The sequence below is a fragment of the Dipteris shenzhenensis genome, chromosome 29 (assembly GCF_047967505.1).
Source record: "Dipteris shenzhenensis isolate YYH24624 ecotype China chromosome 29, Dip_SZ_1.0, whole genome shotgun sequence".
Lineage (NCBI taxonomy): Eukaryota > Viridiplantae > Streptophyta > Polypodiopsida > Gleicheniales > Dipteridaceae > Dipteris > Dipteris shenzhenensis.
In genome coordinates this window covers 21,719,359-21,746,988 of record NC_141624.1, presented here as the reverse complement: position 1 = coordinate 21,746,988, position 27,630 = coordinate 21,719,359, and the positions used below count along the sequence as shown (strand labels likewise).

Genomic DNA, 27,630 nt, shown 5'->3' with positions numbered 1-27,630 from the left:
GTAAGATAATTCGATGTAGTTGAACAGCTGAAAATATGTACGCCTTAAAATCTAAATTTGTGTTGAGTTTTGAGCAAAGTTCCTCCCATATTGCGAGATATAACCAACCAATATTCTAATATCACCTCTTACACCCTCAATGTCCATGTGCCTAGGAAGAAGATGGAATTCAAAGATGAAGAAATCATCCAAGACATTTCCAGAAAATGGATATGCAAATTTTCACTTCTTTCTGTCTGAAACAAGCCTGCTTAACCTCTTTTTGTTCCTTGGCAGAACTATATTCCTTATATATTGTGGTTAGAACCAGAATTGAATTGCACAATCAAACAGCAGTAACAGAACATCACTAGAAAAGCTTCCCTTGTAGGTATCCTGCAGAAGAATCGCATACTAAGAACATTGGATGGCTTTACTTGAACACCATATTTGGGTATTGCATCTTCAACCAATCTACCTCTTATAGACCTTTTCAAATGTGTAAGCATCGGCTGTCAATATTGACAAGCGTCAAACCAATGATGTTAAAATTGCTGGCTTTTCACTAGTCTTCATGTAATAATCAAAGCCCATAACAAATAATGGGTGGCTGCAATTCAAAGTATGCTTTTCAACCTTTCATAACATTCTGACTATAGCGAGCTTCATATCACTCGCACGATATGCAAGAGAGAGACTATGTATTCTAGGCTGGCATCAAAACCACCGTTTCATCTAGATTTGTCTCAATCTTAGCACCTTGCTGCACCCATTGTATGAATTGTCGAACAATCATCAAAAATTCTTCAGGCTTCTCTTCATGTGGAAGATGCCCGCAATCCTTGATTACATGGTATTGAGCTTTTGGTAAAATCTTTGCTAGCCGTTCCGCATTCCAAGCAGGAACAATGCCATCACTATCTCCAGTCATGACCAAGACTATTTGCCACAAACCAACATAAAAGTTCAGGCCCAACACGAAACGTTTATAAGACAGCTGCTCACCTCATCTAGACATTGGAAATAAACAAGCTGGTTCATGCATATGCCACAAGATTCTGACAATCAAACACTAATATAACCTCCCCTGACATGGTATTTTCAACCCCAGTGGAAATACCTGGACATAAAATCTCTCCCAGGCGTTCACCAAGGGACCTCTCGCTCTCTGCGGCTGGATCCCCCACCATAGCAGTAACATATTCAAGCAGTGCATATTCCCAATCCCTGCATCTCAAAGGCTGCATAAATCTAAAATAAGAAACACCTTATCTTGCCAGCATTAATTATCCTTTGTAAACAAAAATATCCACCCCAAGGACGATACAAGAAGGTAACAGCATCCACCTTTGTATACCCTGATATGACATAATCATCCACTTTCCCCTTGTCATACCACGCATAGCGTACAGCCTGCAGGCTTAATTTATCCATTATTACACGTAACTGCAGACAAAAGACAAGGGTTTAAGGACAAACTTCACTAAACCATGCAGCAGAATATTGGCAGAAATTAGAACCTTACCAACAGTCTTGCAATGCTGGATCTCAGGATTGTAGCTATCATTCTGTACCATAAACGTCTGACAAATGCACAAATTGTCTGAAACAATGTCATTATCTTACTGACAGCCCATAAAACTTTGTTCCAGATCATCAACAGTGGGTGGCCTGAGAACTGTTTATCTTTGCTTTCCCCTCCAATCTTTTTGTCTTTTGATGACTGTGTTTTACCCAAAACTAGGAGAGGAGCTACCAGAGCAGGAGCTACCATAATTATAGCAGCCACACGTTCAGGTGCTTTAAGATATGCATCAGCAGCTACAAGGCAGCCTGCTGAATGGCTGCCATCCATCTTACACCCATGCCAGCACGACAAATACAATATCTCAGTCCTTCAGCAACTAAAATAGCACACAACATCGGAATTAAATGAAAGCCTGGGCAGATTTACTTTCAACTATTGCAGCAGAAGCATGGAAAACCTGTGACCAAAACATTACTTTCAACTATCGCACCAGGAGCATGGACAACCTATGTTCAATACAGTCATGCCAAAACAATAAAATGTAGGTGCCTCCTCCATCTGCCTCGGTCCAACCAGAAAGGAAAAAGAATGGGGTGTGATTTATTTGAAACCTAACGAGAACAACTATAGATACTGAGATTGGGTTCACGAGAACATAGAAAGGTAAACAATCAAGGCCCATCGTGAAAGGAAAGGCATATTGTCAAAACAAACTTAAAATTATTAGCTTAGAGCAAAAAGCATTCAAATAGCCACTCTTCAATCAGTAGACCAGTCAGTAGAGTCATCAATAGAAGCATCTTCTATCATTTGGTTTGGTAATAAACAGATTGGAAGGGGATGGTGGGCCGTGGGCCATGGAGGTTTGCCCATTGGTCCATGGCTGGAACAGATGCGCGTGGATGGTAGATGCCACTGCTACACGGATAGAGACAATCCCACATTGTCTTTGGAGCTGCCCCACAGCACAAAGAATTTGAATGAGTTCCCTCCGGATTGTTGCCAAGACACAAAGGATGCAACAGGATTTCACTTGGGGGTGGCTGCCTCCATCAATCTAGCTCTCCAGTGATGCCTCCTTCCTGTTATCGCCCTTTGCCTTTGCCAGAGTACAGCTTATGAGAGGCAGTGTCCAGCAGCACTACTTGGAGCATTTATAGGTTCCCCACTGCAGTTTTGTGGTAGGAGGCCACTAGGTCCCCCGGCAGCCACCCTAGTTGCCATCTGGCAAGACATCATCTACACCCTGTGCACCATTTGGAAGCATGGGACGTCAAGATCATAGACGACCGCTGAGAGGTGGGCACGTTTCTGCAAGCCTTGTCTTGCAGGTGTCTTTTATGTATTCACAGGGCAAAGCATTCACTAGATGTGTAGTCCTCCACCCTAGTTGCTAGCCCCTGCTTCAAAGATTCCCTAGGCAGTGAGCTGGGTTCTCTGAAAACCACCAGTCCTTTTTTCTAGCATGTCTTCCACAATAGCAACACACGGTTGACTGATTTGTATGGCCGGTTTTTTCAAGCATTCATAGAAAAGAAAAACACGTTGAGAGGGGTCCTCAAAGCATTCAACAGGTGATCATATTTATCCTTGTGCCATCCATGCCGTGTGATGAGGGGTTAAGCAATTTGTTCTATAAGCCCTACAGCAGCTCATCATCCCACAATCTGAACTGCATGGTGTGCTGCTGCTCTGTGCCTGCCTGCGGCTAAGTCGCGGTGGGTGCTCTGCTCTAAGCAGCTGTGTTGGCTGCAAGATGTGGCAACCTATAGCTGACATAATGGCCACCTCTTGATTGGTGCACAGACTCGCACTGGCATGATGTTCCTATTGATGGGACTCATTGGGGGTCCCAAAGAAAGCCCTAATAGGTGCCTCACCCCTCACACTTGTGAGTCATGACACATTTATAAATGGGGTCTTGAATAGCTCTATATTCAAATGGGTGCCTGATATCTGCCTAGTATATATGTGTGAGTGTGAGGGTCTTAGAGGATCTCCCTCCAAGGGCTTTTGGATGCTCTCGCCTGTGCATGGCTAGGGGGCAGGGTGTGGGACCCCTAGACCAGTACACTTTGTGGTGGGTGTGTGCACACGTTGATTCAAGCGTGCACCTAAAGATAGGGGCTGTTTGAGCCAAGCATAAGGACAAACAATTTAAATAGGCCAAACAATAACTTCATTGAATGCAAGGGCTCTCCAGCTAACAAAATAAGATTTTCGGGACTCCTAAAGTCCAAACATTGAATACTTTGAATGTATTGTAGATAATGTATTTCATGTTTATGTTTAACATGATAAGTTCAGAGTTTGTCTTTGAGGTTGGTGCTAAACTACTTCTCTATCCCTCCTAATATATAAAGCATCCATCTACAAGTAGCATCCAAGAGGGTCCTTAGTCAATCTTATATCACCTTACTAATTCTTATGTTTTCTATACTCTAAGAAATCCTAGATTTACTATATTTAGAAATGTGCTAAGGAACAGAAAGGAGACTGAAATAGTAGAGAACAAGGAATATTTGTATTGCTTGAGTGTCTGTAGTGTGTCATCCATACAGTTGGGCCTCTCTTATATAGAGAGAGAAGAGTCACACATGAAAAGGTGTGTACTCCAAAGTGTATGTGCATGAAGAGGTGTGTACCCCTTGTGAATGTCTCTTGTGAAGGGTTGTGCCTCATAGGAAGTGTCCCGTCGAAACGGCATACCCTTCCACAAGTGTCCATTCATAAAACCATCCATAAGTCTAATATATAGAGAAAGAAATACGTCACAGATCGTGACATCCCCTCCTACTCAAAATAAGACCCTGGTGGAGATAATGAACTGATGTAGAAAATATCACGGTAGATTCTGAAAATACCGCTGTAAAATGTCAGGGTACTGCTGTAAGTCTTCATCAGATTGCCAAGTAGCGTCGGAGTCGTCCAGATCTTGCCAAAGAACAAGGAATTCCGTGATAAGTCGATGTCGAGTCTCTCACTGTCGGAATAAGGAGAACATAATCGTCTTCGATTTCTGGGACATATTCACCTGCAGGAGGAACTGCTCCATCGCCTAGAATGTACGTCTTGAGCCAAGAAATATGAAATGTCAGATGGATTTTACCCCATGATGGTGGTAATTCCAATTTGTAACTTAAAGGTGAATTTTTATTAACGATCCGGAAAGGTCCATAGTATCTTGGTCGCAACTTAGGAAACACAGACTTAACCGTATTACAACGATGTGGGGCTACAAATAATAGCACCATGTCACCAGTGTCAAATTCGAAGTGGCATATGTGTTTGTTGGCAGACCGTTGATACCGCTCTTGCGCTTTTCGCATATGATCCCTGACTTGGAGTAGAATGTCTTGCATTTCTTAAACCAGTTGATCAACTAGGGCCACTCGATGTTGAAGTACAAAATTCGTTGGTACGATCAGAGTGTGTTCATAAGCTGCTTGGAATGAAGTCATGCTAATGGCACTATGGAAAGAGTTATTATAAGCAAACTCAAGGAGTGGTAGATACTCTTCCCAAGCTGCTAGGCGTGACTGAATATAATGTCGAAGCATTTCTTCCAGAACTTGGTTGACTCTTTCAGTCTGGCTATCTGATTCTGGGTGGTAGGCTGAACTAAACAGTAGAGTTAAACCCAAAGATTCGAACAGTGAAATCCAAAAGTGACTGGTAAACTTAGGATCTCTGTCGGATATGATATTCTTGGGCAATCCATGGTGTCGGAAGATGTGTTGTATGAAGAGTTTGGCGATGTCCGGAGCCTGTGTACTTCTTTTACAAGCAACAAAGTGTGCCATTTTGGACAATCGATCAACAATTACCATAATCTGAGTGTTACCTCTGGAGGATCGTGGTAGTGTTGTAATGAAATCCATGGAAATACTTTCCCACCTTTCAGTTGGAACTGGAAGAGGCTGAAGAAGTCCTGCTGGAAGTCGTCGGCTTGCTTTCATTTATTGACAAGATAAGCAAGATGTAACCATTTTGATGACGTCGCTTTTCATCTGAGGCCAGTAGTATGTATTCAGCAACTAAACAATCCCCAATTTATGGGGCAATTTAACAGCTCACAAGCCAGCCATCTCAGCCAACCAAGTGGCCAGAAAGTCCAGCTGGTCTGGCCGACCAGTTGGCCGACCAGCTGGCAAACCCACCGACCAGCTGGCCGACCTACCGACCAGCTGGCCGACCAGCTAGGTCTAGCCTATAAAAGGCATCTGCCCCCACACTCCTTCTGACAGGACAGGACCTGCAGCTGCTCCTCTTCTCCACCATCCTTTGCTGCAGCCCCGCCTGCTCCATCTACCTCTCCTCTTCAGATCTGCTCCTCTCTGCCTCCTCTCTGCCTTCTCTCTGCCTCTCCTTCCTGCCTCTTGGCCGCTCCATCTTCTCCTCCAGATCTGCTCCCATCCTACTCCAGATCTGCTCCTCTGCTCCTTCTGCTCCAGATCTGCCCCACCCTGCTCCAGATCTGCCCCTCTGCTTCTTCTGCTCCAGATCTGCCCCTCCTGCTCCAGATCTGCCCCTTTTCTTCATCAAGTTGCTATTCCAGATAGCCTGAAGGTTCCTTCCTCAGAGCATGCTGGTTTTCAGCCATTTCCTAGGGCAGCTCTAGCCCTTTATCTCCTTCGTCATCATCGAGCTACACGGAGGACTGCGCTTCGCTCCCTCTACTACTATCTTTTCTACAGTTTCTCTACATGGAATCATCTTTTTGATTCACCTCAGCCACGGTCCTTAAGACACGACGGCTTGAGGTTCTTGTATTCAGTTTTTCATATTACCGACAAGCACTATGTTTTTTGAGTTCCGTTCTTCAGTTGTGTCCGAGTATTGTCTATTTTCTGATCGCTCCATTGCAAACCCTATCGTTTCTCTATATTGAGAGGGGGAGAGTAGTGGAAGAGAGCAAGAGAGTGAGAGTGAGAGAGACACTTTAGTGCGGGTGTGAAGAGAGAGTGAGCCACACCACAAACTCACTTATGTTTTATTAGGATTAGGTTTACCCTATGACTGTCTTAGGACAGTCATAGGTGTCCTATCTTTTAAAGAAGGGTTGGCAATGTGCCTTTACCCCAACAACCTCCCACCTAAAGGCCAATGTGCCTAAAGGGGAGAAAAGAATAAAAATTACAGCAATATACAGTTACTGTATACAAGACCATAAAGTAAGAATGGTCTCATCCTAATCCCATGATGTGGCGGCAATGTGCAAACCGCTCTGTAGGCAAGCTCTTAGTGAGCAAATCTGCAGGATTATCATCAGTATGTACTTTCACAAGCTCAAGTCGCTTGTCTTCCAGTACCTCCCTGATGAAATGATATTTTACTTCTATGTGCTTGGTCTTCTGATGAAAGACCGGATTCTTTGCCAACATGATAGCACTCTGACTATCACAATGCAAAACTAGCATATCTCCTGTAATGCCCAAATCTCCCACCAGCCGAGTAAGCCATATTGCTTCCTTGCAAGCCTCAGTGGCAGCAACATATTCAGCTTCTGTGGTTGACAGTGCAACGCATTTCTGCAACCGAGACACCCATGATATAGCACCTCCTGCAAATGTGAAAATATAACCGGTAGTAGACTTCCGGTTATCCGCATTCCCTGCATAGTCTGAATCTGTAAAACCATGCACCAATGCATCCTGCCTACCATAGCATATGCACAAGTCTTTGGTACCCTTGAGATACCTCAAGACACCTTTCACTGCTTCCCAATGCCGCTTGCCTGGATTTGCCATATACCTGCTGATGACTCCCACCGCAAAAGCAATATCCGGACGAGTGGCAACCATGGCATACATCAAAGATCCAACTGCAGATGCATACGGAACCTTGGCCATTTCAGCCTTATCATCATCTGATCTAGGGCTGTCCTTATCATCATCTGATCTGGGGCTGTCCTTACTGCTGAGTTTTAAATGTGGAGGCAACGGGGTACTAATGGACTTCCCCCCCTCCATTTTAAACCTCTGCAGTACTTTGTCAATATACTCTTTCTGTGACAGAAACAAAAGTCCCTTGGACCTGTCACGAGTAATACGCATGCCAAGAATATGATTTGCATCACCCAAGTCTTTCATGTCAAAAGACTTATGCAGTTGTTTCTTCAAAGCACTAATCTCATGCTGAGATTTACTGGCAATAAGCATGTCATCCACATATAGAATGAGTAGCATCAAACTGCCATCCTTTGCCCGTTTGGTGTATAAGCAATGATCGGTCTCACACCGATGATACCCTTGGGACTGCATGAAGGCATCAAACTTCTTGTACCATTCCCTTGGCGCCTGCTTGAGTCCATACAAGCTTCTCTTGAGCTTACACACAAGCTGTTCTTTCCCTTTAACAGCATATCCCTCTGGCTGACTCATATAAATCTCATCATGAAGATCTCCGTGAAGAAAAGCTGTCTTCACATCCATCTGACATAAATCCATGTCATCATGAGCAACAAGAGCTAACACTGCTCTCAAAGTAGTCATCTTGACTACAGGGGAAAAAATCTCATCAAAGTCAATGCCCTTTTCCTGCTTAAATCCCTTGGCAACCAATCTGGCCTTATACCGAGGTAAAGCATTTGAATCCACTTTGACTTTGTAAACCCACTTACATGGCAAAACCTTTCTACCTGCAGGTAACTGCACCAAGTCCCATGTATCATTCTGAAGTAAGGAGTCCATTTATGACTGCATGGCTTTCTCCCACTTCTTTTTCTCTGCTCTTCCCATAGCTTCCTTGAAGCTGGAAGGCTCACCACAGTGTGTCAGCATGATAAAATCAGCCACATTATTGGCTCCTGGAACAAACCTGGCAGGAGGCCGTTGTGCACGGGAGCTCCTCCTAACAAAATGTTCCGGATTAGGCTGCTGTCCAGCCTGTTCTTCATGCATGACAGGTGGCTGTACCATTATATCTGGCTGTGCTACAGCTCCATCTGCTGGCATATCCAGTGGTACATCATTGGCAAAATTATTTGGCTGATTTCCAGCCTGTATACCCTCTTGAACAGGGTGATCTGCAGCAGCCTGCTGCTGCATATAAATGGGCATTCTTTGCTGTCCAACATCATCATAAATAACCCTCCTGTATTCCACAGGTTGCACGGGTTCCTTGTGTACACTATCTTCTTTAAAGATGACATCATTGCTGCGTATAATCTTCCATTTAACGGGATCCCATAACCTGTACCCCATTTCACCTTCGTCACCATAACCCATAAAGATGCATCTGATAGACTTTGGATCCAGTTTGGTGCGTAGTTCTTTGCGTACATGAGCAAAGCACTCGCAGCCAAATACACGTAAGTGCTTATATGAGGGTGGCTTGCCAGACCACACCTCCTCTGGCACTTTCAACTCCAAAGCCTTATTTGGTGACCTGTTAATAATGTGAACTGCTGTTTGCACGGCTTCTGCCCAAAAGCCATGGGGTAATGCAGCATAAGACAACATACATCGAACCTTCTCCTGAACAGTTCGATTCATCCGCTCACTTGCACCATTTTGAGATGCATTATGAGGGGCTGTGAGTTCCTGTTTGATGCCCTTAGCTTGGCAAAACTGCACAAAAGCATGTGACACATACTCACCCCCATTATCGGATCTGAGGCATTTCAGCCTACGACCTGTCCGATTCTCAACCTGAGCGACAAACTTCTTGAAAGCATCTAAGGCATCTCCCTTATGCTTCAAGAAATAGACCCACACCTTACGTGTGGCATCATCAATGAAAGTAATAAAATATTTTGCACCCCCTAGTGATAACTGTGGCATCTCACACAAATCAGTGTGCACTAGATCAAGTGGTGCTCTATTCTGGGGAGTTCTCCTCTTATGAGGAGTCACAGAATGCTTGCCAAAAATACAATGATCACAAGTAGGCAAATCTGAAAAAGAGAGGCGGCAGATAACCCAAACGTGACAGTTCTTGCATTCCCTTAACAGACATGTGTCCCAACCGGCTATGCCACAATGAAACCTTTGGCAGCTCGGTTATGGCAACAACATGATTACCCACACTGGAAACATAAAGAGGGTACAAGGTATCACTCTTAAAACCCTCAGCCACTACAGTATGGCCATCAGTAATCACCCATTTGGAATCCCCAAATGTGGTGTGGTAACCACTGTCATCTAATAAGCCAGTGCTAATCAGATTTTTCTTGATTTGCGGCACATGGCGAACACCATCAAGCATAAATGACTGTCCATCAGGAAATACTATCTGTATACTGCCAATCCCTGCAATCTGACATGCATAGTTGTTCCCAAGATGAACAACTCCATGAGTACCTGTGTAGGAAGTAAACCACTCCCTATGAGGAGTAACATGAAAAGAAGCACCTGAATCCAAGAGCCAGGTGTGCATGTCATGGCCATCAATAACCAAAGCATGTGCTATTACAGCAGAAGAGCATAAAACATCATGTATGTCACTGTCACTGTCCTCTGCTGCAACATTCACTGCATCCAAGTCATCTGCCTTGGCCTTGCCTTTGCCTTTGCTTGCATTTCCTGCATCCTTTGTTTCAGCCTTCTTGGCTTTCTGATCCCGTATGAACTTGAAGCACTTCGACTTCACATGTCCCTTCTTGCCACAATAAAAGCATTCAATGTCCTTTTTGCCACGGGACTGACTGCGGCATTTGGACTTACTAGCAGATCTCCCCTTCTGCTGAGTCCTGCCTCTGTCCTGTACCTGCAAAGCATTTGAAGACTTGCTGCCCGCATTATTCTTCCTGCTCATCTCCTCCATAAGGAGAGAGCTCTCTACATCAGCATAAATAAGAGTGGCATTCGAGTTTCACAGGGTGGTCTTGAAAGTGTCCCAACTCTCGGGAAGGGTACACAGCAAGAAAGTAGCCTTGAACTCCTCATCAAGGTTCAACCCCTGTGCAATCAGCTGTGTAAAGATAGCATTGAACTCACTCAAGTGTGAGGTCATAGCTGTACCTTCCTTCATGCGAAGATCGACCAACTTCTTCAGCCAATAAACCTTACTGACTGAGCTCTTTTGGGCATACAATTCTTCTAGTCTTTACCATAGACCATAAGAGGTCTTTTCAGCCTGTACATTGAACACAAGAGTGTCTGAAATAGTGAGCATGATAGCTGCCCTCGCGGACAAATCAAGCTCTTCCCAGTCATCAGCTGCCATGTCAGATGGCTTGACACCCTTCACCCTTATGGGCTTAGCAATCTTCTTTAACAGAAGTACATTCAAGCACTGTTCTGCCCATAATGGATAGTTGTGTGCTCCTTCCAGTTTCTTTATGTTCAGAATTGAAGAATCACTTCCCCCTGATGCCATATCAGATGAGGAAAGTACCTAACACCCTGGAAGTAAAAAGACTGAATAAAAGTTCTGATTTCTCAGAAAAAACCTGCTCTATTCAAGAGCCAGAAGCACTCTCAATGGTGCTGTTTTTACTGTCAGTAAAATCTGCAGCAAAACAGTAAATGACCCTGCAAATACTGTACCTTCTGACAAACTGTTCTGAGCTCAAAGAGGCATAAAAAACAGTAATTTCAGACTGCTGCTGCTGCTCAACAAGTGCTTAACAGTGCATAATCATCTGACAAAACCACCAATACTGCTGTAAACACTGCTGTACTGACTGTACTGATCACTTCTCCCACCTCAGATGAGGTCTTGCACTGAGTTAAATTTCAGAAACCACTTGACAAACACCCCAAAACAGTAAATGATCCTTCAGCCTGTCACAAAACCTGCAACAGTAAATGGGATAAATCCCAAGCAATCACCCTTATACCAAGGGGAGAAAATGCATCTGAAGATCTCTGTCGGTAACCCAAGTGCTATCAAACAAAGTCTGGGCAAAAGCCCCTTGATCTGACACCTGAATCAAGTGGAGAACACCTCAACACTGAGGTAGCATGCAATATGAAATCTCTCTGACACTTGTACCTGACAATGTGCAATGCATAGACTGCCACTGTGTACTCAGTAACAACACAAATCACAAAGTACAGACACCAAGAAGAAAATCTTTTGAGCACTGTCAACGATGGGCAGTTAGGGACCGAGTAAACTCGATGCACCCTGACCAAGCGTGGCTCAACTGAGATTTTCAAAGTGTGTACAAAGAATGTGACCTGCAACAAATGTCACCAAATGCACTGCGGAAATAAAGCAAATGTGTGCTCCCTGGCTACACACTGCCTCAAGGCATATACTGCAAACACATCCAGGCAAAAGCCCTTTGAAATGGTCACCCAAAACTGAGAATTGCACTCAGTAAATGCATAGAAGCTTCTGCAAAACAAGCATCTGACCTTCCTGAAAGACAAGTAACTGCGCAAACACCACCACTGTGGCACAAGTCACCTCAAGCGTGAGTGACACGAGAGTACCTGATGTACCTCAACAAATGCACAGTATACTGCTAAAATGCTTCAGGAATGTATCAGAGATACTTCATGTACTGCGCGCACATGCACAAAACAGAGTGCTTCAGCACTATTCCTCTTCCAATCAGAAAATCTGCTGTACTTTTCAGTACCTGCAAAGTACCTGCTGTACTTCTGTCCCTGCAGAGTACCTGTGTACTATTGGTGCCTGTAGCAGGCACGCTTCCCCCAAAAAAAAACGAGTCTTGCAGCAAGAACAAACGAGTGAAGGAGTCGTCCGTACAACCGTGAAGGAGACGCAGTTGTACGGCAGTCCGTACGACTGTACGGATAGTCCGTACGACTGCCGTATGACTAGCTGCGCACAGCAGCTAGGCAGCTGCCTGATGCAGCATCGCGGCGTACAGCAGCTGCTGTACAGCTGCAACAAAAAAAAACGACAACGCCCTGAAGCCCGCGCAAAAGTCCTGCAGCCCGCGACCGCGCCTTCACTCTGCAGCCCTCGAAAATGCGCCGCCTGCAACCTGACGATGCCCGCGCTTGCGACTTCACCCTGCAGCCCGCGAAGATGCGCCGCCCTGTACCGTCGACCTGCGCCCGTCGAGATCTGTCTAGATCTGTCCGTACGGTCGTACGGACGACGTACGGCCGTACGGATCTGTCCGTACGTGTGGCTAGGGAGAGGAGGTGTGGCTAGGGAGAGGAGGCTTGATAGGCTCTGATACCAGTTGAGAGGGGGAGAGTAGTGGAAGAGAGCAAGAGAGTGAGAGTGAGAGAGACACTTTAGTGCGGGTGTGAAGAGAGAGTGAGCCACACCACAAACTCACTTATGTTTTATTAGGATTAGGTTTACCCTATGACTGTCTTAGGACAGTCATAGGTGTCCTATCTTTTAAAGAAGGGTTGGCAATGTGCCTTTACCCCAACATATATGGTATCAGAGCCATGGTGATCTAAAGACCCCAGATCTCTGGTGATCTAAAGATCTTGCTTCTTTATGGAGGCCATAGGTACAGGGAGCATCACTCCTATGAACATATCAGTTTCCTCTTCATTCCGCTGCGCACTAAGGGAGAGAACTCCATCTTCTACTCCCATCCCTCCCTCCCTTTCTGAACTCCATCTTCTACTCCCATCCCTACCTCCCTGTTCGGTTTCCGGCTTGACACTCCCCATTCCTTCGAAAGAGGGGGTCATGATTCTTCACCGCTACCACAATCGGCATCGACTTCCAGGATCTACAAGTTCTCCCTAGGCGGGACCCTTTCTGTTCAATTGTGTCTAGATGACTGTTGTTTCGAATCTTCTACCTGCATGGAGGCGGGGATAGACTCCTCTCTCCCGAGGTCCAAGATCGGACACACACTGACTCACTGTTCAGCTCTGACCTCTCTGGATTATCAGTACTGCTACGACAAATTTGTTCTTTACCTTTGCTCTTTCCTCCACCTTTCGGCGGTGAGAGGGGGTGGCTTATTCTCTCAAGCTTCACAGTGTTCTTATTTCTATATGGTATCATACGTGTAACTGCGACACTTGAGGAAGTGAACAATTCCCTTGCAAGGGCACTCCTCTTGTGACCTTCTCTTGGGCATTTCACAGGGATAGCCAGCACCACCATCGACATTCCTACACGAAGCTCCAAGCACACAATGTTTGCCCCTCAAAATTGGCAATTGAGAGGGGGTATTCAGCAACTAAACAATCCCCAATTTATGGGGCAATTTAACAGCTCACAGGCCAACCATCTCAGCCAACCAAGTGGCCAGAAAGTCCAGCTGGTCTGGCCGACCAGAACTGGCCGATCAGTTGGCCGACCAGCTGGCAGGCCCACCGACCAGCTGGCCGACCAGCTGGCAGACCTACCAACCAGCTGGCCGACCAGCTAGGTCTGGCCTATAAAAGGCATCTGCCCCCACACTCCTTTTGACAGGACAGGACCTGCACCTGCTCCTCTTCTCCACCATCCTTTGCTGCAGCCCTGCCTGCTCCATCTACCTCTCCTCTTCAGATCTGCTCCTCTCTGCCTCCTCTCTGCCTCTCCTTCCTGCCTCCTGGCCTCTCCATCTTCTCCTCTAGATTTGCTCCCATCCTACTCCAGATCTGCTCCTGCTACTCCAGATCTGCCCCATCATGCTCCAGATCTGCCCCATCATGCTCCAGATCTGCCCCTCCTGCTCCAGATCTGCTCCTTTTCTTCATCAAGTTGCTATTCCAGATAGCCTAAAGGTTCCTTCCTCAGAGCAAGCTGGTTTTCAGCCATTTCCTAGGGCAGCTCTAGCCCTTTATCTTCTTCGTCATCATCGAGCTACACGGAGGACTGCGCTTCGCTCCCTCTACTGCTATCTTTTCTACAGTTTCTCTACATGGAATCATCTTTCTGATTCACCTCAGCCACGGTCCTTAAGAGACGACGGCTTGAGGTTCTTGTATTCAGTTTTTCATATTACCGACAGGCACTATGTTTTCTGAGTTCCGTTCTTCAGTTGTGTCTGAGTATTGTCTATTTTCTGATCACTCCATTGCAAACCCTATCGTTTCTCTATAGTATGTTGCACTGAGTAACCTATAAGTCTGGTTGATGCCTGGATGGGCAGCATAAGGAACTACATGATGCTCTTTTAACAAAAGACGTCGAACATCCTTGTTATGTGGTACACAGAGACGATCTCGACAATACAGAAGGTCGTCTGTATAAGAATAGGATGAGAAAATCTTCTGTTCGGAAGTCGAAGGTTGATCTTTTGAAAGAACTTGTACTGCTGTGCCGAAGTCTTTATCATTGAAATACTTTCCTTTAAATGAATTCGGAACATCCACAGATAATGTCAGATTACCATAGCTAATGCTAGAGTTAACCTGCTGAGAGCATCTGCAACTACATTGCGTAGTCCTGGAATGTACTCAATGGTCATGTGAAAGTTGGCCAGAAACTCAACCCAGCATGCTTGTCGAGCGTTCATGACTGGCTGAGTAAAGATATGTTAGAAAATAACGCAACAGAGGGTACACGCAGCGGAAGACTTATAGTAATGCCCAGGAGCTCACACAGTGTGCGGTGTGGGTGTGGAATCACGAACTTCTTTACTTATGTGCATTCAATAGATGTGCAGACTCATCAATAGACAATGAACCAACCAGATAGAAAAACCACCAAAATATATATTTCCATCCAAAACTATGGACACAATACAAAAGAGATGGATCCAGAGTCCCACCAATGGTGTGGTCCTCTGATCTTACCACAAGGTCCTTCTCCTATCTGCTGGATATCTCTAGACTCGAGCCCGCGTGCTCCACCTCGAGCTTCTGTAGACTTTCCGTCCAAAGATATCAGCACCTTGCTGCCCTAGTAGACAGCCTAGGCTTCAGCCCCAAGTGAGCTCAGTCTGCAGCAACTCTGGCCCTGCTTTGCCTCCTGGATGTAGGCCCAAAGATCATGCTTCTGCTGCTCCTGCTGCTCCTCTGTTTGCTGACTTGCTGGATGCTGAAATGAGGCAAGAGCCTCTGCATTTATAGGCCCCAAGGCATGGCGAAAATACCAACCAGTCTGTCCCAATCTGGCCGACTGGACAGACCAGGTTGGCTGGCCCAACCGACCTGGTTGGCTCAGCCCAACCAGCCCTTTTAGGGCTCCAAAACCGGGGCCTTTTGCCCCACACTTCTAGGGCCTTTGGCCCTCCAATCAAGGCAGGAGCCCAGCCAATATAAGGCATGCCTACTGCCCACTGACAGCCCCAATTTGCTGCACCACCAGGCCTGCTGGTTCTGCCCTCTGCCAGGCTCTTTCCAGCCACGTGTCCTGCGCTGTACTGCCCCATACATCCTGCTGTCCTGACCCGCCTGTACCGCGCCATCATCAGGGTCTGTTGCAGGCCCTTCACCTGCCCACTACCCTCGCCATATGGCTTGCCATGCTGACGCCATCTGCAGGTCGCAATCCTGTGAGGTGCTGCCCATGTGGCAGCCCCCTCTCTTTCTTCTCTCTTGGGCACATCCTGCCCTAGGTCTCCCTCCCCCACGCTCTCCTCATTTGGGGGGGGGGGGGGGGGGGGGGGGGCTTACAGATGGGGAGGTGACCTTTCCAACACCCCCTCTCACCGACACATCTCGGCCCAATGCCAACACGTCAATGAAGATGCTCCAGTAACTCCCTGGTCGTAGTCCTCTGGAACCTTTCGGTGTCGAAATCTTTTCCTGTCTTTTCATCCACTGGCTCTTGCTCCACCAGGTCCGATTCCGCTTCTGCACACCATCCTAGTACACAGGTCCATCTCTGGTAGCACCTCTTGGCACCACCCCCTTCCGTCACATTCCTGCCTTCGAATTCGAGCAACCCAACCTCCACGATCTTCCAATTGTCCCCCTCATAATGAGTGAACAACCTGGAGTCTTCCAGGCACCATGCTCTGAGGATCTGTTTCAACCCATCCTTCCTTTGGCAAGGTCTGCAACCAATGAATATTTCCAAATAACCTGGACCATGAACTCTCGCTGAGTTCTGAAGCAGGTACTCTTCTGGCTTCAGTACTCTTTGTCCATCACCTTCTAGCAATCTGCATCCGAGATTTGAAGAAGCACCAATACTCCCCCTTCAACCTTCGAAGAAGTCCAATTCCTTCCAATCTTGTATCACCTGAGACAAATGAAGAGCAGAGTCTCTCCACAGCATGCTATAAAGGCTCAAATGCAAAATATCAAATACATACCAGACTGTTGTACTGCCTGAATGTTTGTCTTGAAAGCAAACTCCCATTGAGGCACCCACCAAGCGCCTGTGTAATCCTGTACTGTCTCCTTCTGAACTCCAACATCCATCTGACCATGAGACCCCAGGGCCTTCCATGGAATCCACCCTCGTGTTAGTGTCAATAGCCACACACCTGGAAGGTACCAAGCGCTCCATGCTGTCCTTCACCTTCACAAAGGCATCTGACTCCTCGTTGACCCACATCTCTATGTCAGACATCCTCACTGTGATTTCTGGATATCTGACCTCGGTAACACTTGGTGATGTCACCAGGAACAACTCTTTGATTACCACATTTGCTTTGGCCTCTCCCTCTGAATCTAAGTCAGACTCCTTTTGGTTTTTCTCATCCCCCTTTTTCTTTCTGCAGTCCTTTGCAAAATGTCCTGGCGTATCACAGGTGAAGCACTTCTTCTGCTTCTTCCTTTTAGAAGTCCCCTCGTCATCAGAGTCGTCTTTCTTGGACTTGCCACTGTTAGGCTTGCCCTTTCCTTTGCCAGCGGAATCCTTTGCCAGCATCGCCTTGTCATCTTTATCCTCGTTGTAGAGCTTCTCCCGAGCTTCCTCCTGTAGTAATAATGGACACAACTCCTCGAATGTCAGAGGTTTGGTCCTTTGTCCTACTGTCGCAGTCGTAACAAAGCTCTTGAAACTCCGAGGTAATCTCCTCAGTACCATCAAGGCCAAATGGCATGAGTCTGTCTTCTGACCAATTGCTGCCAGCTGATCCCTCACCACCTTGACCTTTGTTAAATGGCTATGTACCGTATCTCCTTCTTCCATATCAAGATTGTAGAGTTGATGCTGAAGAAGCAAAATCCGGGAGGTGTTGTAGAAGCAAAATCCGGGAGGTGTTGTCCATCTCATATAGATCCTTCAGGGTGACCCACGCCTCTACTGACATCTCGGCCAGCTGGATATGTGGAAGAACGAAGTCCGCCGTGGTCCCTATGATTATTGCCAGGGCATGGACATCTCTGTCTTCCCAAGCTTCAAGCTCCTCTCTATCTACTGCCATGACTATCTCCCCTTTCCTGTCCACCATGTCCGCCGTGGTCCCTATGATTATTGCCAGGGCATGGACATCTCTGTCTTCCCAAGCTTTAAGCTCCTCTCTGTCTACTGCCATGACTATCTCCCCTTTCCTGTCCACCATGTCCTCCGGCTTCGACTCCACTCCCGTGGTCAGCTTCCACAACTTCCGAGCCACTAAATGACTCTGGATCTTTACTTTCCACATCGGGTAATTAGTCCCGTCCAGTTTCCCAGACTCTCCAAAGTTAGGGATAGTGAAAGAGAGAAAACTAGGGGAAGAGGAAGGGAAAGCAAGGGTTGAAGAGACTGTAGAGGTCGACATCTCTGCTGTTTATACCACACAGCAAAGCCAACCAAACTCAATTTCAGTAGACCAGAATTCTGAACACACCTGACTGAACCTGAGTCACCCTCCTTCTTGCAAGGGCAGAATCCTCCAGTCGTGGAAGTCGATTCCCAAGAGCTTCTGAATCAGCGTCGTCCTTCAGCAAGGTCCCTGCCTTCAGGCTCCCACACCTGTGAGCCTCCTACTTGGGCTCTAATACCATGTTAGAAAATAACCCAACAGAGGGTACATGCAGCGGAAGACTTATAGTAATGCCCAGGAGCTCACACAGTGTGCGGTGTGGGTGTGGAATCACAAACTTCTTTACTTATGTGCATTCAATAGATGTGCAGACTCATTAATAGACAATGAACCAGCCAGATAGAGAAACCACCAAAATATATATTTCCGTCCAAAACTATGGACACAATACAAAAGAGGTAGATCCAGAGTCCCACCAATGGTGTGGTCCTCTGATCTTACCACAAGGTCCTTCTCCTATCTGCTGGATATCTCTAGACTCGAGCCCGCGTGCTCCACCTCGAGCTTCTGTAGACTTTCCGTCCAAAGATATCAGCACCTTGCTGCCCTAGTGGACAGCCTAGGCTTCAGCCCCAAGTGAGCTCCGTCTGCAGCAACTCTGGCCCTGCTTTGCCTCCTGGATGTAGGCCCAAAGATCATGCTTCTGCTGCTCCTGCTGCTCCTCTGTTTGCTGACTTGCTGGATGCTGAAATGAGGCAAGAGCCTCTGCATTTATAGGCCCCAAGGCATGGCGAAAATACCGACCAGTCTGTCCCAATCTGGCCGACTGGACAGACCAGGTTGGCTGGCCCAACCGACCTGGTTGGCTCAGCCCAACCAGCCCTTTAAGGGCTCCAAAACCGGGGCCTTTTGCCCCACACTTCTAGGGCCTTTGGCCCTCCAATCAAGGCAGGGGCCCAGCCTATATAAGGCATGCCTACTGCCCACTGACAGCCCCAATTTGCTGCACCATCAGGCCTGCTGGTTCTGCCCTCTGCCAGGCTCTTTCCAGCCACGTGTCCTGCGCCGTACTGCCCCGTACATCCTGCTGTCCTGACCCACCTGTACCGCGCCATCATCAGGGTCTGTTGCAGGCCCTTCACCTGCCCACTACCCTCGCCATATGGCTTGCCATGCTAATGCCATCTGCAGGTCGCAATCCTGTGAGGTGCTGCACATGTGGCAGCCCCCTCTCTTCTCTCTTGGACACATCCTGCCCTAGGTCTCCCTCCCGCACGCTCTCCTCATTTGGGGGCTTACAGATGGGGAGGTGACCTTTCCAACAAGATATACTTTAGAGAGTGATGGTCTGTCTTTACCACCGAGTCGGCTCCCATGAGATAATGTTTCCAAGAGCGATAAGCATGTACAATGGCAAGAAACTCCTTATCATAAACCAGGTATCGGGTTTGGATATCAGAATGTTTATGGCTGTCAAAAGCAATAACTCTGCCTTCTTGCATCAAGACTGCTCCTGTAGCGATGTCGGAAGCGTCGGTCATGACCTCAAATGGAAGGTTCAGGTCAGCAATAGCCATAACTGATGTGGTAGTGAGTGATTGCTTGAGTTGTTGGAAACTATACTTTGTTTCAGGAAGCCACTGAAAAACTGTTGTGCTTTTCAATAATTCGGACATAGGAGCTGCGATTTCGGAAAACTGATAGACCTTTGTATGGTAGAAGTTTGCCAATCCAAGAAAAAAGCAGACATCATGAGCATTCTTAGGAGTAGGCCAGTTTCGGATAACTCGACCTTCTTCGGATCCACAGAGATGCCTTGAGCTGAAATAACATGTCCCAAATATTCGAGTTACTCTTCTCAACATTGATGTAGACAGAATTTGCGCGGAGAACTTCAAAAACTTGGTGAAGATGTTGTTTGTGCTCATGTAGGGATCTGCTGAAAACGAGGATGTCATCGAGGTAAACGATGACGAACTTATTGAGGAAAGGCCTGAAGATGTCGTTAATTAATGTCATGAATGTGGCCGGGGCATTGTTTAACCCAGAAGGCATGACCAAACATTCATAGTATCCATACTTTGTTCGAAAAGCTGTCTTGTACTCATCGCCTTCTCGTATGCGAATTTGATGATAACCTGAACGAAGATCAATCTTTGAGAATTGTGTTGCGTGTAGAAGTTGATTAAAGAGGTCATCGATGCAAGGCAATGGATACTTGTTTTTTATAGTGAGCTTGTTGAGGGGCCCGGTAGTCGATGCAGAGGCGCATTGACTTATTCTTTTTTTCCACAAGTAGCACAGGAGATCCGAAAGGGCTACGACTGGGCCGAATGTGACCCTTGTCGAGTAGTTCGGTCACCTGTCTTTGGATTTCTTCATTTTGATTGTAAGAAACCCGATAAGGAGGTTTCGATGATGGATTACTGCCGAGAATAAGTTTGATTGGGTGATCCACTGGTCGTCGAGGTGGTAACTACTTTGGCAATTCCTGTGGAAACCTTGGACACAAAGTACTTGAGTGGCCAGGGAAGGTTCGGGATTGCTGGCAAGGCTCATGTGGATGGTATTTGCCATTCGAACAGCTTTGCCTTTCTTGTCTTGTACTGGGGTAGCATCTTCTATTTGGGAAGTGCTAGGTTCCATATTGGAATTTGGCTTTGGTCGCTTCGGACAATCAAACCATCTATGGTCGCCTTTACAGATGGTACAAAGTCCTTTTGTGCTGGAGTTATTCTTCTTGTCAGTGGCCATACCTTTATGTTAGGGATGACGGTGATGACTTTGTGAAGAAGAGGCGCGATCCTTGGAGGAGTGCTTCTGTTGGAATCCAGCATACGATTTCTGAGACTTGTGGGGATCTTGAGACTGTCGCTGACCTTGATTACCTAAGTTTTTTCTAAACTTGGGGGTATCTTAAGGGCGAGCACCTTTGGCCATAGTAGAGTTCTGTGTTGTATTAGCACTCTGCTTCCCTGTGTTTTGGAAATCGGTAATGCGCTCTGCGTAAACAATAGCACCAGCTGTGGTGGTGATGTTTGCTTTGAGGACATCAATGTGTAACGAGGGATTTAGGCCTGAGATGAAAGCATGAAGGCAATCACCATCAGCTAAACCATCAATCTCTAGCACCAATGTGGTGAATTGAGAGATGTAGGAAGATAGGGAGCATGTTTGCTCCAACTGTCTAAGTTTTGAATGTGCTTGGAAGTCCCCATTGGCACGTATGAACTGCTTACGGAGCACGTGTTTAAAACGTTCCCAATTTAACACACTTTTGCCGTCCTTTAAGCGTCATTGTCACCATAGGAAAGCTGTATCCTTGAGGAGGGAGGATGCCAAGGCAATCTTTTTGCCTTCAGTGAGATCAACAGTATCAAAGTACATGCGCAGTTTTGCGAGCCATTAGTCAACTGTTCGGCAATTTCGTTGACCAGTGTAGGCTTCCGGAAGTTTAATGTCAAGTCTTTTAGTTTTGGAAGCTTGGAGTAAGCAGTAGAGGATACGGAGTTTAGTGTTTTCTACCTCAGGTGGGAACGAGTCCACATAGTCGTTTGGTGGCGTCACGTCATCCTCTGTATGTGTGGTACTATGAGAATCTTGGAGTTGTTGGACTTTTTGGACCAAATCGGAGATGCTGTCCTGAAGCTAGGAAATTTGAAGTTGAAGTAGTGCTTCGCCTTGTAAGTTGACGTCAGGGGTCTTTTTTGGACTTGAGTCGATGATCTCCGGAGAGGTTGCACACGAGCGTTGCGACATATCTGAGGTCCCTGTGAGAAGAGCACGAACCTGCGCTCTAGTTTGTACCATTTCTAGAAGAAGATCCGGGCTGCTCCCTGAGGTTGCTCATGTTGGAGGGGGCAGGCGAGGCAGGATGGAACCACCCGTGGAAATCTGGTAAAGGAGGTCCTGTCTGAGGTAACACTGGTGATGCCGAAATGGGTGTTACTACTCGTGAGAGTACAGGGGTACGTTGCAGAGCCCACGGATCTGAGAAGGGATAAGGAGCTGCTGTCAGGAGTGGAGGATATCCAGGAGAAGGAGTACCTTTAGAGTGTAAATACTGTCTTGGGGAAAGTACAACCTGTGTAGGAGGATATCTAGGAGCTGAAGGAGGTGGAGAGTACCCTAGAGATGCTGAAGTTGAGTAGGAAAAGTCTCTCCAAAGATGGACAGCAAACTCGTGAGGAATATCGGGTTCTGGGTATCTACGTGCCTCGTGGAACACAACCTGGACTGTGCTGAGGAAGTAATGTAATTGAGGTGCCTCACGCAGAAGGTATAGGATGTGGTCCAAGTCACTGGAAGGGCACATGACACAGAAGACCCATGATGCAAAAACTCCGAAATGGGCTGGTTGTGCAATCTGAACACGATGTTGTGTGATAGATGATGCCTGAGGTGTCCTTGAAGGGACTGGGGAATTACCAGGGGTTTCCATGCTTTAAGGAGGAGGCTTTCATTTGCTGTAATTTGAAAGAGAATCCTTAGAAATAGAATGGAAAGAATCCACCTGGCATAGATTGGATCCGCCAATTAGTTGCATAGCAAGGCTTGAGAATCTCTTGTCCGAGGGTCCATCGATTAAGAGGCGCCTGGCGAGACTTTCAAAGCTGATTGAGGCGTGGCAGAGGCAATTAACAGAAGAGGGCAGATTGCGTGGAACCTGGCGCTGTCTTCTACGTTGAAGCTGTGTTATTTGCTGCGTACCATGGGAGAGCGGGGCTTGGCCTGTTTGAGTGTGATTGGAAAGGCAGCAAAAAGGCCGCAATTCAATGGCGAGGGTGGTGAGATGAGCAGCAAGAGGCAGGCTGGTCTGAATCGTGAGAGATGGGCAGCAAGGGCTGCTGGTCACAGGCGGGTATGGCGATGAACCAAAGAGAGTCAGCTTCTGAAAACCATCCAGAAGAGGCAGGGTGGAAGCCCGACGAAGGGCGCAGCCTATTTGCAAAGGAGAAGGTGGAAACATGTACAGCCGTTTTGGAGCGGAGAAGGCAGACGGAAATCGCGATTGAATTTCGCCCTTTTTCCTTGCTGGTTGGTAGTTGCCAAAAAATTAAAACGTGGGTTTAATGAACCCTTGGGTAGTCTAGGGTTAGGCCTTGGGTGTAGGGCTGGTTGCCCCTTTTAGGCCCTCCAGGTACCCTTTTGTAAGTTGGTGCTTGGTGCCAAAGGGTGTGCCTATTCTAAGGGGTGTGACCCTTGGAATAGGTGTACCTTTTTATAAGGGGTGTGACCCTGTTTTAAAAAGGGGTGTCCCCACACGAAAAGGTGTCCTTTTTTCCACGATGGGGTGTCCCTTGGGTGAGGAGTCAAAATTCTTCATCAAAAGGTACGTCCGATGGTGAAAAAGGTGCATCCCTTGGTTTTGGGACAGCCCAAGCACATCAAAAGACACGATTTTTGTCGTGTCCATTCACATCAACTCGTGATGTGGGGGAGATGGAGAGGCCATTGATGACTTTAGGTGGGGTTGGCGCTAAAAATTTTTACGCTCATTCTCTCCATCTCTTCCATGCACAATGTGCACGGATATCCTTCTAGCGGAAAGAGATGTATCAGATAGGTGCTAGAAGGTGGGAGGCATTTCCTACAGGCAGGAGCGAAATTTGCTCTGATACCACTATAAGAAATCCTAGATTTACTATATTTAGAAATGTGCTAAGGAACAGAAAGGAGACTGAAATGGCAAAGAACAAGGAATATTTGTATTGCTTGAGTGTCTGTAGTGTGTCATCCATACAGTTGGGCCTCTCTTATATAGAGAGTGAAGAATCACACATGAATTTGAAGCCGTCACAAAAGGATAAGTGAATATTGCACCATTGTAGCAAGAACATAAGCAAAATAAAGATCCAAGATCACTCAACCACAATGGATGAAGAGCTGTAACTTGCAATGGCCATAATAAAAATGGAAAAGAAAGTGCCAAGAGAAAAATCTCTTTGAGGTATAAGTAAAAAAGAGGACACTCGAAGGGAAGAAAAAACCTCTAGAGAGAAGGGTGATGAAAATATTCTCCTGCTTCCACCGTTCCATCTCAAAAGTGACTACAAATCAGCCGACCATACTCACCGTTTTCACAATTCAATTGATTGTATTGCCTAGAAAAGACAACAATGGAGGCATTTGAAGACAACTTTTCACTTCATCTCACTTGGTAGAATATCATCTTACACAATTGTCTTCATGGCATCATGGACAAGCGACTAAAACACTCGCAAATTGGAGACCAGAAAGGAAGAACTTTCTCTGTTTCTAGGGAATACAACAGTGTGGAACAACGTTCTATGAAGTAACCGCTTCATGTCATGACAATCCGTAAAATTTCAGTGCCTCCATTGTAAATTGAAAGCTCTTTTTTAGGCATAGGTAGGCTTGCACACAGTTTAACATGCAGAATCCTTTCTCGTTATATGTTTCAAACATGCAACTGAAAAAAGTGAATGAAATCCATAGTTTCCAGAAGCGCAGTTCTGGGCCTTCTGAAACAATACAGCATTTCGGAAACGTTTGGTTCAAACATGCAACCAAAACACATGAATGAAATCCATAGTTTCCAGAAACGCCGTTTCGGGAGCGTTACGAAAATGTTTCCTAGAACGGAAACGTTGTTTCGGGGCAGGCATTTTCCACTGTCCCAAAACAATCTGCAGGCGCCCGTCGCCATTTCTTTCCTGCTCCCCCCACATGTGCAACACTACTGAGTGCTCCCCCTCCAGCCGTTTTGGCTCATCTCAACCTCCTTTGTAGCTCCCCTCTCCTGCCCGATCCCCTCTGTAAATTACACACATTTTGGAGTGATTTTTGGAGCATGCTACTGCACTTACTCTAGGATTTTGTTAGATATCTGATATGGATCATGTTTTGTATTGACTACATCATAGACTATAGTACTTATTTCTGGGATTTTGTCGTGTGACATGGATACAGATCATGGATCATGTTTTGAATTGACCTTTTTTAGGCTTCAGCCTAGGCCCTAGACTACTCGCATTTAAGATCTATCATCTATGGCAATTGATATAGCGTGTGCAGCTTATGTGCAGCTTTGCCGAACTTTGAATTCTCTGAAGTTATAAGCCATTGTGAAATTTGAACTTGAGCAGAGCATCAAGATGTGTGTACTATCTTTGAATATTTCAACTTTCAAGCTTTTGTAATGTTTTCCATTAATGATATATGTATGACATATGTACAAATAATAAATATATTTACTTTATTAACCTTAAAAACCGAAACTCCGCTTCTTCTGATGGCCAAAACTTCAAAACACCGTTTCATGCCGTCCTCCATTTCCCCCTGTCCGAAACTCATGGGAATTATAATGAAATCCAACTTTTCAAACTTATAGCTAGCCAATTACAGCATGAAACACCACACATGCATACACAAAGAGAAAGAGAGAGCTTCAACATACTCGTAGGGAAACCTAACCAATAGCATATCAAAGCTTTAAACATAGAGAAAGGAACACTTTCAAGTCATCCAAGGGCTCATCGTTGCACGCACTAGTGTATGCAGCTGCTTCTACTCTTCAGCACCCTTGTCTTCATCTAAAGAAAAGGATGGGGTTCTTACATCGTCAAACACTTGGGTATTGTAGATGAGGCGAATGCTTTGAAAGATTGCCTCATGGAAGCATGTCTACTCCTGAAGGCTCGAAGTTCCATGAGGTTGAAGAGGATATATTAGCACAAGATGGATAGGGTGTGCCGATTCAAGGTTTCTGATGGTCCTAGGGTTCGCCATATATATACATGTCAAGATTTTTTTGAGATTTCTATGAGAGAAGCTCTTCTTTTTTTTTTGCAAAGAGAAGAACTTTCTATTGATGCTTGAAAATCCCACCAAAATAGGGCCGATGATGGTAAATACAAAGAGAAAGAGAAGCCTGGCTGTCCACTACCAGCCTATCGAGAATCCCAGCTCCAGCTCACTACCTAGGGACTGTCCGGAACAAGGGCTAACAACTAGGCCGGTGGCAAATACATCCAGCGGATATCTCCCACAGAGAATCTGTAGAGTACTCCTGCTGCAAGCCTTGCAGAAGCATTCCCACCTCTCCGCGGTTCCTCGTGAGTCCGGTATACCACGCTCCCATCTGGCTCGCAAAGTGAAGATAATGTCCTGCCAGATGGCTACCAATGTAGCTGCCAATGAGACCTGAAGCTTATAGTCTACTAAAGGTAGACATTGCCCAAAGGGCTTAAGGGGCTTAATGGAGGGGTTGCTTGTGGGCAAAAACGTGCCATGGCATGTGAAGTTACGATGGAATAGATCAAACTTGAACTATCCATGTACTTTTACTAAAACGCTACCTCTTTTGATGAGTTACGTTCCTAGCTTCGCCCTAGTTCAACCTTCTACAGCAGGTCACCGCCCTTATTTTGGTGGCTCTGCCTCAACTACAGCTTCTAATGCTTACCTACCCGAGTTTCAGGCAAGTGTTTTTCTTGTATAGTATCTCTAGTGTCTCCAAGGAAGTTCAAACTCGTTGCTTGGTCGACCTTTCGTTTATGGAGGCCTTCCCTGCTTGCATTTCCTTGGACTCAGCATCAGCAATGTGGAGTTTAGTGACCATCAGTGGGTCTGGTGCTTCCCAAGCCCACCTAAATGGTGGGAAGCACCACCTAAATCCCGAAATTGACCCTCCTCCTTGTAAGGCTGCAGGCAGATCACCAATTGACATATGCGCCATGCAAAATGTCCGATGCAAAATCATTCACCTAAAATTCCTCCCTATGCCAAAGCCTGATAATGTAAGGCTTATTTCTCTCAAACCACTTAAAAAATTTTGCGAAACAGTGCAGCGAATACAACTTACCCAATCAGTATCCCCTTTTCGGACTGTAAGAAGTCTATAAACGCTAGAGTGGCCGATGATGAAAATCCAATTGTATAAGGGTTGGAGTTAACAGGAACCAAACCACCATCATTTTCGGGCACCCTGATCCGAGAGGTTAAACCAAATGCAGGACGGTCAAATGCCACGACTTTCGAGCCGAGAACCCGCGCCAGAGGCCTCAATACTCTTTCCCATGAAAACAAGGATGCCCCAAACCCGTGCAAGAGTATCGCCGGAAGGACTAACGAACTAGAAGCCTCGGAGGACGAGGCCACATCTTGAACTTCATTTCCTGAAACAGGGCCGGGAGTGGCACGGTCGTCATGGACAGGGTGCGCAATCTTGTAGTGAATGTGGACTCCATAAAACTCAGCAAAACGGCTATCTGGTTCAGCGAGCAACCAGGGATCAACGAGCTCGTCGACCTGAACGCCAGCAATTGTGGAGCTCTTCTTTCTGCGCTTCTCCCCGAATAGGGTGTCGGCGTCGGAAGAATTCTTGGAGATGGGGATATTCCAGGAGTCAGGTGAACCGCTAAGGGCGCCAGCAGTTGCAGAACAAACGATCCTGTGGGAGTTAAGGGTAGGAGAACGGAAGAAAGATGGGAAACTGGGGCGATTTGGGGGAGGAAGGATTGCCATCACCATAGCCATAGCCATAGCTCAATTTTGCAATTCCTATCCGGTATGAAAGTTTCAACAAAGAGCGTTTTATGGGAAGGAAAGTGCTCTTGAAACTTTCATACCATATACCATTTATATTCATATTCATATTTATATATTTATTAGCACAGGCAGAGCT

General features: G+C 46.3%; 1 protein-coding gene across 1 annotated transcript; it reads right to left on the bottom strand.

The window, feature by feature from the left end:
• Positions 1 to 251: 251 nt before the first annotated feature.
• Positions 252 to 27,538, bottom strand: LOC147882581 (alpha/beta-Hydrolases superfamily protein). Its single transcript, XM_087401028.1, has 5 exons — positions 26,809 to 27,538; positions 1,505 to 1,823; positions 1,327 to 1,425; positions 1,100 to 1,220; positions 252 to 918 (listed from the first exon to the last, which is right to left on the bottom strand). Exons 1-5 carry the CDS (start codon positions 27,486 to 27,488, stop codon positions 686 to 688), a joined length of 1,452 nt encoding a protein of 483 aa, XP_087257154.1. The 5' UTR covers positions 27,489 to 27,538; the 3' UTR covers positions 252 to 685.
• Between the last annotated feature and the right edge of the window lie 92 nt (positions 27,539 to 27,630).

Coding starts and splice junctions, on each gene's coding strand:
- LOC147882581 (XM_087401028.1), bottom strand. CDS start 27,488: ATGGCTATGGCTATGGTGATGGCAATCCTTCCTCCCCCAAATCGCCCC. Junction 1,426..1,504: donor CCAGCATTGCAAGACTGTTG/GTAAGGTTCTAA, acceptor TTTTGTCTGCAG/TTACGTGTAATAATGGATAA. Junction 1,221..1,326: donor TCATATCAGGGTATACAAAG/GTGGATGCTGTT, acceptor AGATTTATGCAG/CCTTTGAGATGCAGGGATTG.